Raw genomic sequence first — 11,796 nt, forward strand, 5'->3', positions numbered from 1 at the left:
GAGCTGCCCTTTGTGCTTTGTGGGTTGGGGAGAATCCGAAAATGGGAGCCTTGCAAAAGCACAGATATTGATCTAGCTTTCTAGGATGCAAGTTAAAAGCTGAGCTGAGGTTGGTCACCTTCCTGCTTGGCCTCCTTCAGTTCTACAGTTAATGGCTGCGAATAACAAGGCAGACTTTTTAAGCCCTCCCTGTTGTTGTTTTCTTCTAGGTCCAAAAGTATTGGATTATACTTACCTTCCCAGTCTAGAGCACATGTGTAAGAAGGATATCTTAGTAGGTAGAATAAAGAACTCTGAAGATAAATCATGGAAGAAAATTAGGCCAAGGCCAACAAAAACACAGTATGTGGGACCGTATTATATATGTAAAGGTGAGGATTTTCACTTGTAGGTATATGCATTTTAAGCTCATTCATTTGTAGCCCATTCTTTCCTGAAGACTCGTTGTGGGTAGCAGTATTTCCTCCGTTATTTCTGTGACAACCCCTGCAAATTGATGTGGTTATTTCCACTTCTCAAAAGTAAAACTGAAGCTAGGAGCTAGCCAATTGCCTGCATAAGAAGAGCCTGCTGGTTCAGGCCAATGGCCCCATCCAGTCCAGCTTCCTGTTCTCACGGTGGCCAACCAGATTATTATGGGAAATGCACAGACAGGACTTGAACACGAGAGCCCTCTCCCCTCCAGCAGCTTCCAACAACGTATTCAGAAAAATTGCTGCCTCCAGGTATGGAGGCAGAGCACAGCCACTCTCATAGCCGTTTCTTTGGGTGGCTAGAGAAAAGCTGGCTTATCATTGTCTGGCTGCTTCTGAAATTAGGGGTGTGGTTAGGCGTGGGTGAGAATTCAGGTGCGACATCCAGCCATTTGGTAAGGCGTATATAACCCCTTTCTGTAACTTTAAAGGTAAAGGACCCCTGACAGTTAAGTCCAGTCGTGAACGACTCTGGGGTTGCGGAGCTCATCTCACTTTGCTGGCCGAGGGAGCCGGCATTTGTCCGCAGGCAGTTTTTCCGGGTCATGTGGCCAGCATGACTAAGCCGCTTCTGGCAAAACCAGAGCAGCGCACGGAAACGCCGTTTGCCTTCCCACCAGAGCGGTACCTGTTTATCTACTTGCACTGGCGTGCTTTCGAATTGCTGGGTTGGCAGGAGCTGGGACCGAGCAACGGGAGCTCACGCTGTCATGGGGATTCGAACCGCTGACCTTCCGATTGGCAAGCCCTAGGCTCAGTGGTTTAGACCACAGTGCCACCTGCGCTGTAACTTTACTCTGGCCAAAATAAAATGCGGGTCTGGGCAGATGCAGGAAATACAGAAAGAAACCCCCCTCCCTGTTTCCATCCAGTGGTCCAGAATGAAGCAGAGGCTGTACAGCCATGAGCGAGGGTGAAAGGAGGGTTGATGCCGCGTAAAGGCTTTCCAAGCTCACTTTAATGACCTGTTGTTTTCCAGATGTTGCTGCTGAAGAAGAGTGCAGATATCCTGGCCATTGCACCTTTGCTTACTGCCAAGAAGAAATAGATGTGTGGACTCTAGAACGCAAAGGGGCCTTCAGTCGCGAAGCTCTCTTTGAAGGCAGTGGAGAGATCAGGTTGACTGTGTCCCGACTCCTGCAGGAGCATCACGGGCAGTTCATGTTTCTTTGTGAGGTGCGTATCGACAAACGCTAAGCAGAACCAGGCAAAGGAATTTCATTCAGCACAGTTGTGCTGTGTCAGCACTGAGGGATCTCCCCCCCCCCCCCAGGGGCCTAATTAGAATCTGCAGGGGGTCCTAATGGCCTCAGGCCATTCCCCCACCCAGCCCATGTCCACCTGCCCCATATCATCTGTGAGGCCAGGCATAGTCCAGGTAAAGACAAAGCTGCAAAGGGGCTCTCGTTGTGTGCCTTTTAAACCTGCTGCCTAATTCAATCCCCACTGAGCTTAGCTACAGGAATCTCCCTTTTGCACCTCTGCTTAAACTTAGGCCCAGGCTGCAAAAGAAGAAATTGAAAAATCTGGAGCATACTTCGAATGTGCCTCCGATTCTTTCTTTTCAAGGTGGGCAGCCTCAGGTGATTAAGAGTTAGATTGCCCCACCTGCCTATCAAAATTTCCCCCAGTGGGTCCTCTTCCCCAGCCCTGTGCTAGGTGAACTTCCAGGAATAATTAGGTTTTTGAAGTGGAATGTCCTGACTTGCACCTCTAGTCCCCACTTTTAGTAGTTAAGACTTCCTTGTTAGGCTTTGTACAAGTTGGAGCTGCAATGCAGTGTAGTTTGGGTCTCCTTAGGTGGTTGGGTGTTTAAAAGATGCTTTTTTACTTCTGTAAGCTTCCAGGGTTCTCTAGAGCCTGCTCATTCCTCCCTCCAGTTCTTCAATGGCTTCAGTCCCGTTGGCACTCACTACCTGAGTTTGCTGAGAGCCACTGTGGTGTAGTGGTTCAGAGCAGTGGACTCGTAATCTGGTGAACTGGGTTTGTGTCTCCACTCTCCACATGCAGATGCTGGGTGACCTTGGGCTAGTCACACTTCTCTGAAGTCTCTCAGCCCCACTCACCTCACAGAGTGTTTGTTGTGGGGGAGGAAGGGAAAGGAGAACGTTAGCCGCTTTGAGACTCCTCTGGGTAGTGATAAAGCGGGATATCAAATCCAAAGTCGTCGTCGTCGTCTTCTGATAGCAGGCAGGTGCCTTTCCCCCTCTTCTTGTTATAAAGCGCTTTGTTTTTGTTTTTCAGAAATGTTTTGAGCATAAACCAAGAATAATAAGCAAAAACAAGGACAACGCCTCTTACTGCTCTCACCCTGCTAAGCACGACTTTGAAGACAACAAGTACGTCGATAATCCCTATATCTTGTCTCTCCTGAATTTTAAAATACCTCTCTGTGTGTATTATAGATGCATTTGCATCTATTTTATTTGTGGGTGGTATATAATTATTCCTATGAATGAGTAAATAAATCACCCTCTCAGTCTCAACACCCCATCTCTGTAATAAACAAATGCTAAGTAGGATTAATTGTTCTAAAGTAGGTGTGGGGAACCTTTGACTCTCCAGATGTTGCTCTAGCAAGCATGACTGATAGCCAGGGATGATGGGAGCCGTAGCGCAGCAACCTCTGGAGGGCCAAAGGCTCCCCACACCTGGTGTGTATTATTGATTAAAGCAAATTTAATCAAGTTCAGCTTGGTTAAGGTGATGGGTTTTGCAGGTTCCGCAACATTGCAGGAAGAAACCGTGGTAGACCACAGTGAATGTTGACAGGAGTCTCCTGTTTATTTAAATTGGAGCATATAAACCTCTTTCTGGTGTTGGTGGCTTAAATATTCATTGCCTAAACCAAAAATCTTTTGAAGCAGCTTTTCCGAAACTTTCCTTTACTGACGCTCACCTTTTTTAAAACAACAACTAGGTGCCTTGTCCACATTCTGCAGGAAACGACAGTAAAGTATTCTAAGATACGACCTTTTCACGCTCAGTGTCAGCTAGATTTGTGCCGGCATGAAGTTCGTTATGGCTGTTCACGGGATGACGAGTGTTTCTATGCGCACAGTCTTGTAGAGCTCCAGGTGTGGATAATGCAGAGTAAGACAGGTAAGTCTGGTGCAATAATGGGTGCTAAAAACATCTTTGTGCATGGCCAAAGTTCATTTTTACAGACTTCTTAAACCCTCTGGAACTTGAGAGAGGTCTTCCCACTCCAACTCCCGGGTGGTATAAAACACGACACACCTTCCTGACAATGAGAATGGGTGCATTGCTGCTACATCCCTTAAATATGTGTCTGTGAAGTGTAACTGCATTTCAGCAAGAAGTAGGCAAGAGCTAAGTCTTGCTGCATGTTTTTAGTGGTTCTGCTTTTGTGTTTTTAGACTGCAGTCATGCGCACAATTACTTGGGAGTTAGCCCTGCTGAACATAGTGTGGCATATTTCTGTTCTGAATACACATGCATAGGCTTGTGTTATTAGTCAGTAAAGTTTTCTGATTAATGAACATTCCAGAGCACATTTCCTTGCTAAGACTCAACTGATGCCAGTGCCTTCTGCAGACATCCTTGCCAGATTTCGGGTGTGCCCTGATACCTGTAAACTTTCTCCAAACCGATTGTGCTCAAGCAGAAGAGCTGTCTTAAAATGATTCAGTCTCTTATAAGGTTAATGTCTATTCAAAATCAACTGTTTGTGGAAAGCTTTGCTTAACCTGGGAGTAAAACAATGCATGCAGGTTGTTCTGCACATCGGATATGGCAACATCTTTATATTACTGTTTTAAACCCTTTTTTTTTTTTTAAAGTCAATCACTAATACTGAAATGTTCATAAAATGTCAGCCTTGGAGGTCTCGGTAGTGCTTGTGCAATGGTTAGCAACATCAAAATTGCCTAAAATGCATGTCTCCCTCACCACAGGTATTTCTCATGAGGCTATTGTTCAAGAATCAAAAAAATATTGGCAGGCTATGGAGTCTAATGCACATGGAGCACAGGTATTTTTCTCAGATTGCCCCAAGCAGCACACCGGCTCACGAAAATCAAGGGATTGGAGTTCAGGGATTGGGATGCAAAAGTTTGGTTTCAAGTCTTTACATTGCTAGTTGAAAAAGAATCCAGTAGCAGGAACAGGAGAAAGATCCTTCTCTGCCTGAGATCCTGGAAAATCCATATTGGGATATATGGACAAATGTCACAAACTACTTAGGCCAGGCTTCCTCAGCCTTGGCCCTCTAGATGTTTTGAGACTACAATTCCCAGCATCCCTGACCACTGGTCTTGCTAGCTAGGGATCATGGGAGTTGTAGGCCAAAAAAAACATCTGGACGGCCAAGGTTGAGGAAGCCTGACTTAGGCAGCTTCCTGGGTACAGAGTTTCCCTTGTCACCCCTTTCCTAATCTGCCCTGGTGCAGAAGAGCCACTCTGAAGTAGATGTTAATTTTCCAGGCAGCGTTGGTACAGGAAAAGACAGTTATCTCCTTTCTTCTTGGATGCTTACGGGGTGTTGGGCTGTTTTTGCAAACCTAAACGGTCTTGCTTTTCGTTTCGTTTCCAGGTTCTCAGCAGCCAAGTGAAGCACGGATCTCTGAATCTGAAAATGAAGTTTGTGTGCGCACAGTGCTGGAGAAATGGCCAAGTTAGTGAGCCAGACAAAAACAAGAAATACTGTAGCGCAAAGGCAAGGCATCCGTAAGTCACGTGGCACCACTCTGCCCCACAAAGTTGCTGGGATTGGATGCTTGTTGGAATGCCCATGGGGTGGTTGCTGGCAACTGAATCACTAGGTTGGGACTTATGTCTTTTAGGTAGGATTTTAGGATACATTTTGCCTCGTTGCAGAACATGACAGTGATGCTGTCCTTACCAGATAAAAACTTCCACTCACCAGCTAAGCTGGAGAATTGCCAATATTAAAACCGTAACATACAGACCCAGTTCACGTGTAACATCAAGCCCAAACTGTGGCTTAGCATGAACATGCAGTTCCTGGAGTCTAGATTGTGGCTGTTTTGCGTCTCCTCTGGTGCCTGCTGGTTCAGCGTGTTGTGTGAACCCTGGGCTAATGGTTTATTTTAGTGCAGATAAAGCATGAGCTAAACCAAGGTATCCTTGTTTTATTTTTTAAAAAAAGCTTTTATGAAGGACAGCAGCCTTTTGTTTGAGTTCCTGGACCTGTTAACCTTGACTGCACCCTAAAAGCAGGCCAGGCATCACAGTCTGCTCAAGAGTCTCAAGGTGGAATCTGGGAGAAGACCTTTAAATGAATCTTTGTTAGGTGTAACCTGCATAGAACTCAGCTAGGTCTGTCTCAATCCTTTTGCCCCAAACACAGGTTCTTTGGTTTGTGCCAGTTCCACTTTGCAGAGGCAGAGGAACTTGAAGCTGTTTGATCCTATGATGTTTGCGGCGCTTGATGTAAACTGGGGTTGGGAACCTTTGGCCCTGCAGATGTTGCTGGTTACAACTCTCATCATCCCAGACTATTGAGTACGCTGTCTGGGGCTGATGGGAATTGAACCATGTCTGGGAAACTAATTGGTCATCCCTTGTGTAAAAAGAAAAGCATGTATTATAGAGCTGGTCTTCAGCTGGTGGGTTGCAGCCTGATCCACGGTGGGTCACGATAGCAGCACCTTGCAAATATACGATAACATATTAGGAAATGGGTCCCCCAATGAATGTTTGGTTTAAAAGTGGGTCCTGGGTCTGCAAAGGTTGAAGATAGCTGTATTGTAGGAACTGTTTGGGTCTAAAGTCCTGCTGTGAGCTTCGTTCTGCCACAGCCATGCTGTGCAAATTCAGTTTCCCCCCTGATTAGCCTTGTCCTTTTACAGATGGACCAAAGATCGCCGGGTGATGCTGGTGATGTCGAATGAGCGTAAGAAGTGGAATACGATTCGCCCACTTCCTACAAAGAAGCAAGTGCCTTTGCAGTTTGATGTGAGCATGTCTTTAAAATCTGGGCTTGGCTTTTTTGTGTTCCTCATAGTGCTAGCATTACTCGTTTGGAGACAGAAAATCCAGAGTTGGTTCTTTGACGCAATCTGTGGGAAGAAGTTGATCTTGTACTTTTGTGTTAAAATGTTCCATGGCTGTAAGCATTAAAAATAAAATAAAATGCTGGACCACAAAGGTCATGCCAAGAATTTTCATCCTCCCTTTCCTCCAAGAAGCTCAGGGTGATATACGAGGGGGTGAGGTGTGTCCCATTTTATCTTTACAACAACACTGTGAGGTTGGTGTCTGGTGCCAGGTCATTCCAACCAGCTTTATGGCTAAGTGGGCGGTTGAACCCAGGTTTTCCCAAAACTCAACATTTTTTTAACCCCTTCACCGCACTTGCTGTCTGCAGAAAGTGAACTGGAAGATTCCAGACATTACTTTGTTAAGGTTGCTCTGTTGATTTTCTAAAAATCAGTAAAAGTGATGGGCACGATCCACCAAACTCAGGTGTTCCTCCAATACCAATTTATGCAAATAGGTGTTGCACCTAGTATCATCTTCTGCAAAGTGTAAGTGTGTGTGAGAGAGAGAAAGAGAGAGAGAGAATGAGAGAGACGTCAAATTGTTCCTCATGCAGAATGCAGCTTCTCTGAGAACAGCTTATTTCTTCCTTATCTAGCTGTGCAATCATATTGCATCGGGCAAGAAATGTCAGTATGTCGGAAACTGCTCCTTTGCTCACAGTCATGAAGAGCGAGAAATGTGGACTTATATGAAGGAGAATGGCAGTAAGTAAACTTAAAACAATGCAGGAAAGCACACTCTACACCTGCTAGCATTTTGACCCCCCTTGCCTGCTCTCAGGTATGGGTTTTCCTTGTTATCTGCCTTGATTTTATTATGTCGGTGTCCAGATCCAGGCAGTCTGCGAGTATGGCTGGATAAGTCCTGTTTCAATGCCACATAAACCCAGTTTCCAAACTCTGCTTTAGGTTATTCGCCTTATACACCTTCTGTGCCAGTTAATTGGCATGCTGCGTTAATGTTGTTGGTATTTTGACTTCATCAAATCATAGAACGTTTCAGCGAGCAATGCAAAACTGAGGCATGCAGATTTAGGGGTTGAGGCAAGCTAGTGAAGGAAAAAAATGACAGGGAATAGATGTCATCTGCCATTTTATCTGAGTGGGACTGCATTAGACTTTTGCACAGTGTGAACCCTTCCACAAATCTCTTAGATAACCATGCAGACCGTCTCTGAGTATGCCGTTGGGTACACTCAGCACCCATTTTACACCCATGAAAACTAAAATCTTTCATTTTAAAAAAACAAAGTTGGTGAAAGCTGATTCACAGGAGCGTTGGTTGCAGTTTCTTGCATAACCCCTCGCTTTTTCCATGTGAAGATAAGTCACATCTTGTGTGCATGTGTTTTAACTATGCAAAGAGCAGAGCATGTCAAAACCCTGCACATACGACATTCTTGCTTGGATCCCAGAAGATTGTGTCTTGTAAGACGTTTTCGGAAAGTGTTTTTTCTGTTTTTGTTTTGCATTGGGTCAGTTCACTTGGAAGTAAAATTAAAACGCCTCTGTATGAATGGGCTCCTCTGTGCCTACCAGTATGAGCCATGTTTGGTGGGAGCAAACTGGGCTGAAAGAGAGACAGTGCAGCTGGAAGTTCCTCAGTTCCTTCCATTCCAAGATGGCCATGCCAGGAATTCCCTGTTTCTTCCTACCTCCTCCAGTAGGTGACCTAGATAACGTCTGTCAGAGCTGGCTCCTGGTCCCAGCTCACAAAGGACCAACGCTAGCCGGTAGTAAAGTATCAAAGTCTTTATTGAAGAATAGTTTCCATTTCCAAGCCTCAGCGCCCCAGCTCTACGTCTAGAGTCTAGACCGGCGAAGCTCCGTCTGAGTCTCCGCCCCCTGTACACCAGTTTAAGACTCTAATCTTACTCCACCTCTCCCTTCTCTCCTTTCTCCTCTGGGTCCTGCTGCCCCCCGGGGTCTCCTCCCTCCTGGACTCCTCTGACGCAGACGTTGACCCTCCTGACTCCTCCCGCTCTCTTCGGCGGGCTTTAGGACTTGGCTCCCTACCCGGGCTGCCAACTGTGCCGCCTTCCTGTACATTTGAACTTGGCGCGCGCGCGCGTTTAACCTTCCTCTTAACCGTTTCCTCGCTCCCTGACGGAGGCGTGGTCAATCCTGCCTCATGTTCTCCCGCTGGTAGCGCGCCGCCTGATCCCGATGCCTGGGACTCCTCCCCCCTACTTCCCTCTGGTGTGGACGCTGGTCCAGATTTCCAGCTGCTGCTCTCTGAGTCCCCTCTGGCCCCTTCTCCCTGAAGTGCCCCCCTGGGTACTCCCCTTGCCCTGACCATGGGAGCCCCTTTTTGTGAATCCTCTGATTCACTGGACAGACTCAGAGACCTCGGATCGCTGTCATCGCTGACATTTCCTTCGGACTCCTCCCCTTCGCTCTCCATTTCCTCCCTCTCCTGTGCCTCTGCTCCTGAACCCCTGACAACGTCTGAGTCCCTGTGACTTGTTTTCCAAACAAAAGTTTGCCCTTAAGATGAGTCTTGAAACACAGGAAGCTGTCTTGAGTCAGAACATTGGTCCATCTAGCTCTGACTGGCAGCAGCTCTCTGGGATTTCAGGCTGGAGTCTCTCCCAGTCCTATCTGGAGACCCCAGGGATTAGACCTGGGATCTTCTGCCTTCAGGGCAGATGCTGTACCACTGAGCTACGTCTGCTGCCCTGAGAAGTATGCTGCCATAATAAAAGATCTGGACTTTGTTCCTTTTCAGTGAGTCCATGACATATTCATAGCATTGGCCTGTTCAGTTTACTTAGGTAAAGGGACCCCTGACCATTAGGTCCAGTCGTGGCTGACTCTGGGGTTGCGGCGCTCATCTCGCTTTATTGGCCGAGGGAGCCGGCGTACAGCTTCCGGGTCATGTGGCCAGCATGACTAAGCCACTTCTGGTGAACCAGAGCAGTGCACGAAAACCTTCTCGCCAGAGCGGTACCTATTTACCGTATTTTTCACTCTATAAGACGCACCAAACTACAAGATGCACCTAGTTTTTGGAGGAGGAAAACAAGAAAAAAAATGTTCCGAATCTCAGAAGCCAGAACAGCAAGAGGAATCGCTGCGCAGTGAAAGCAGCAATCCCTCTTGCTGTTCTGGCTTCTGTGATAGCTGCGCAGCCTGCATTCGCTCCATAAGACGCACACACATGTCCCCTTACTTTTTAGGAGGGAAAAAGTGAGTCTTATAGAGCAAAAAATACGGTATCTACTTGCACTTTGACGTGCTTTCGAACTGCTAGGTTGGCAGGAGCAGGGACCGAGCAACGGGAGCTCACCCCGTTGCGGGGATTCGAACCGCCGACCTTTTGATCGGCAAGTCCTAGACTCTGTGGTTTAACCCACAGTGCCACCCACATCCCTTCAGTTTACTTACTCTTAACTTAATTGCTGCAAACTTATTTTAGCTCTGTTCTCACTTAGTTCAAGACATGGAGCAGTTGTATGAAATGTGGCTGAAGAGCCAAAAGCCGGAAAAAGGGGAGGACCCAGCTGCTCAAGCGAACAAGGAAAATGGGAAGCAAATTCACATGCCAACAGATTATGCTGAAGTTACGGTAAGAGACGAGGAACCTTAGGCGACAGTAGGCCCATCATATATTTAATTTTGGGTTGAGGGAAGTCACACACACATAACCTCAGGTGTCACTGCAAGCTTAAAGCAGTGGACACCATTGTTATGTGTGTACTGCTAAGCTTGTTCAGACAGTGTGTTCCGTTTCCCCTGTCCCGCCACCTTGACTGGAGCTGGCAAAGAACAGTCAGGGGGACAATAATTGTTCCTTTCCTGCTACAATCTCACTTTCAAAGCTCCACGGGTCATGCCCAGAGAAATGCCATCAGTTTTTCAGGTTAACCAGATTTGCAGACCGTGCCTTGTCCTCCTGCGGTGGCTCATCCTTGCATTTTTGAACCAGGTGGACTTCCATTGCTGGATGTGTGGGAAGAACTGTAACAGTGAGAAACAATGGCAAGGCCACATCTCCTCAGAAAAGCATAAAGAGAAAGTATTCCACACAGAAGATGACCAAAACTGCTGGCAGCATCGCTTTCCAACTGGCTATTTCAGCATTTGTGATAGGTAGGTGCATGTTGACTCCTTGGTATTCATCTCGACACAAAGTCGACACAAAGCCAGTGGTTGAGCTGGGGTTCCACCCCATCGTTCAACTGAGGTCCAGTGCCGAGGGCCTTCTGGCGGTTCCCTCCCTGTGAGAAGCGAGATTGCAGGGAACCAGGCAGAGGGCCTTCTCGGTAGTGGCACCCACCCTGTGGAACGTCCTCCCATCAGATGTCGAGGAAATAGACAACTATCTGATTTTAGAAGACATCTGAAGGCAACCCTATTTAGGGAAGTTTTTAATGTTTGATGTTTTATCATGTTTTTAATATTCTGTTGGGAGCCAGCCAGATGGGCAGGGTATAAATAATAAATTATTATTAATAATAATTACTAATTGGGGCATAGAAGCTGCAGCCCTCCAGATGTTGCTGGGTGTCAACTCCCGTTTGATCCAACCAGCTTGGCCAATAGTTGGCGATGATGGAAGTTGGTATCTTAGGAGCTTCCTCACCTCTGCAGTAGAGTCAAAGTTTCCAGTTTTGTACACAATAGATGTCCAGTTGTTGATTCATTTTGTTACACGGTTCTAAGCACCTTCCCTACAACCGAAGAGGAGGGAAGCGGCCATTTCTCACTGTGATGTTTTGTACCTGCAAAAAGGCTTTTATTGCTGCTCTTTGCATATGGAATGAAGCTGAGCATCTTGCACTGTTGGGTATTTCATGTGAGATGGGTGACACATTCTCTGTGACACGAGCACTTCCTGCCTTAACACTGAAGCATTCAAAAATCTGTACCTAGCGGGGCTCTGTTCATCAGCACTCCTACCAGTTTGTACACTGGGTTACATTGTTTTGGGAATCTGATTGCTCAAGCAACTCTGACTCACTTCTCAAGACTGACTCTGACACAGACACAGAGCACAAGACCCTGGCACTAATTTGCTGGTGTGCTTTCATCACTTCTGTAGTCAGCGCTGGGCCGCTGCCATGGCAAGTGGCTACGCTGACCTTGCATCTGTTTATTTATCTCATACTTTGGGTGATTTCTGCTCATGAAAGAAATTAATCCCTTTCTCTGCATGTCCAGTTTCTCCAACAATTTTTTTGGTAGCAGGAATACTCTTAGTCTTGGATTCCTTTCCCCCCCTTTTTTAATGGACAAAATGCAAGGCAGATGTCCTCCCCCCACCCCCCTTTAGTTATTGGCAGAGACCAAAAAGT

General features: G+C 46.6%; 2 protein-coding genes across 4 annotated transcripts in view; one reads left to right on the forward strand and one right to left on the reverse strand.

Moving 5' to 3' along the window:
- The window catches only part of CIITA (class II major histocompatibility complex transactivator), a 1,021,617-nt gene that overhangs the window by 353,999 nt on the left and 655,822 nt on the right, over positions 1-11,796 (reverse strand). The gene's annotated exons all lie outside the window — the stretch shown is intronic.
- The window catches only part of ZC3H7A (zinc finger CCCH-type containing 7A), a 29,500-nt gene that overhangs the window by 16,216 nt on the left and 1,488 nt on the right, over positions 1-11,796 (forward strand). For both annotated transcript variants that reach the window (XM_083413390.1, XM_083413391.1), the window contains 10 exons: positions 210-371; positions 1,453-1,649; positions 2,718-2,812; positions 3,394-3,575; positions 4,391-4,467; positions 5,029-5,162; positions 6,308-6,413; positions 7,096-7,204; positions 9,934-10,067; positions 10,428-10,591. In XM_083413390.1, the coding sequence (XP_083269516.1) occupies positions 210-371; positions 1,453-1,649; positions 2,718-2,812; positions 3,394-3,575; positions 4,391-4,467; positions 5,029-5,162; positions 6,308-6,413; positions 7,096-7,204; positions 9,934-10,067; positions 10,428-10,591 (1,360 nt within the window). The remainder of the gene's footprint in view (positions 1-209; positions 372-1,452; positions 1,650-2,717; positions 2,813-3,393; positions 3,576-4,390; positions 4,468-5,028; positions 5,163-6,307; positions 6,414-7,095; positions 7,205-9,933; positions 10,068-10,427; positions 10,592-11,796) is intronic.

The sequence above is a fragment of the Podarcis tiliguerta genome (assembly GCF_965153285.1).
Source record: "Podarcis tiliguerta genome assembly, chromosome: 14".
NCBI lineage: Eukaryota > Metazoa > Chordata > Lepidosauria > Squamata > Lacertidae > Podarcis > Podarcis tiliguerta.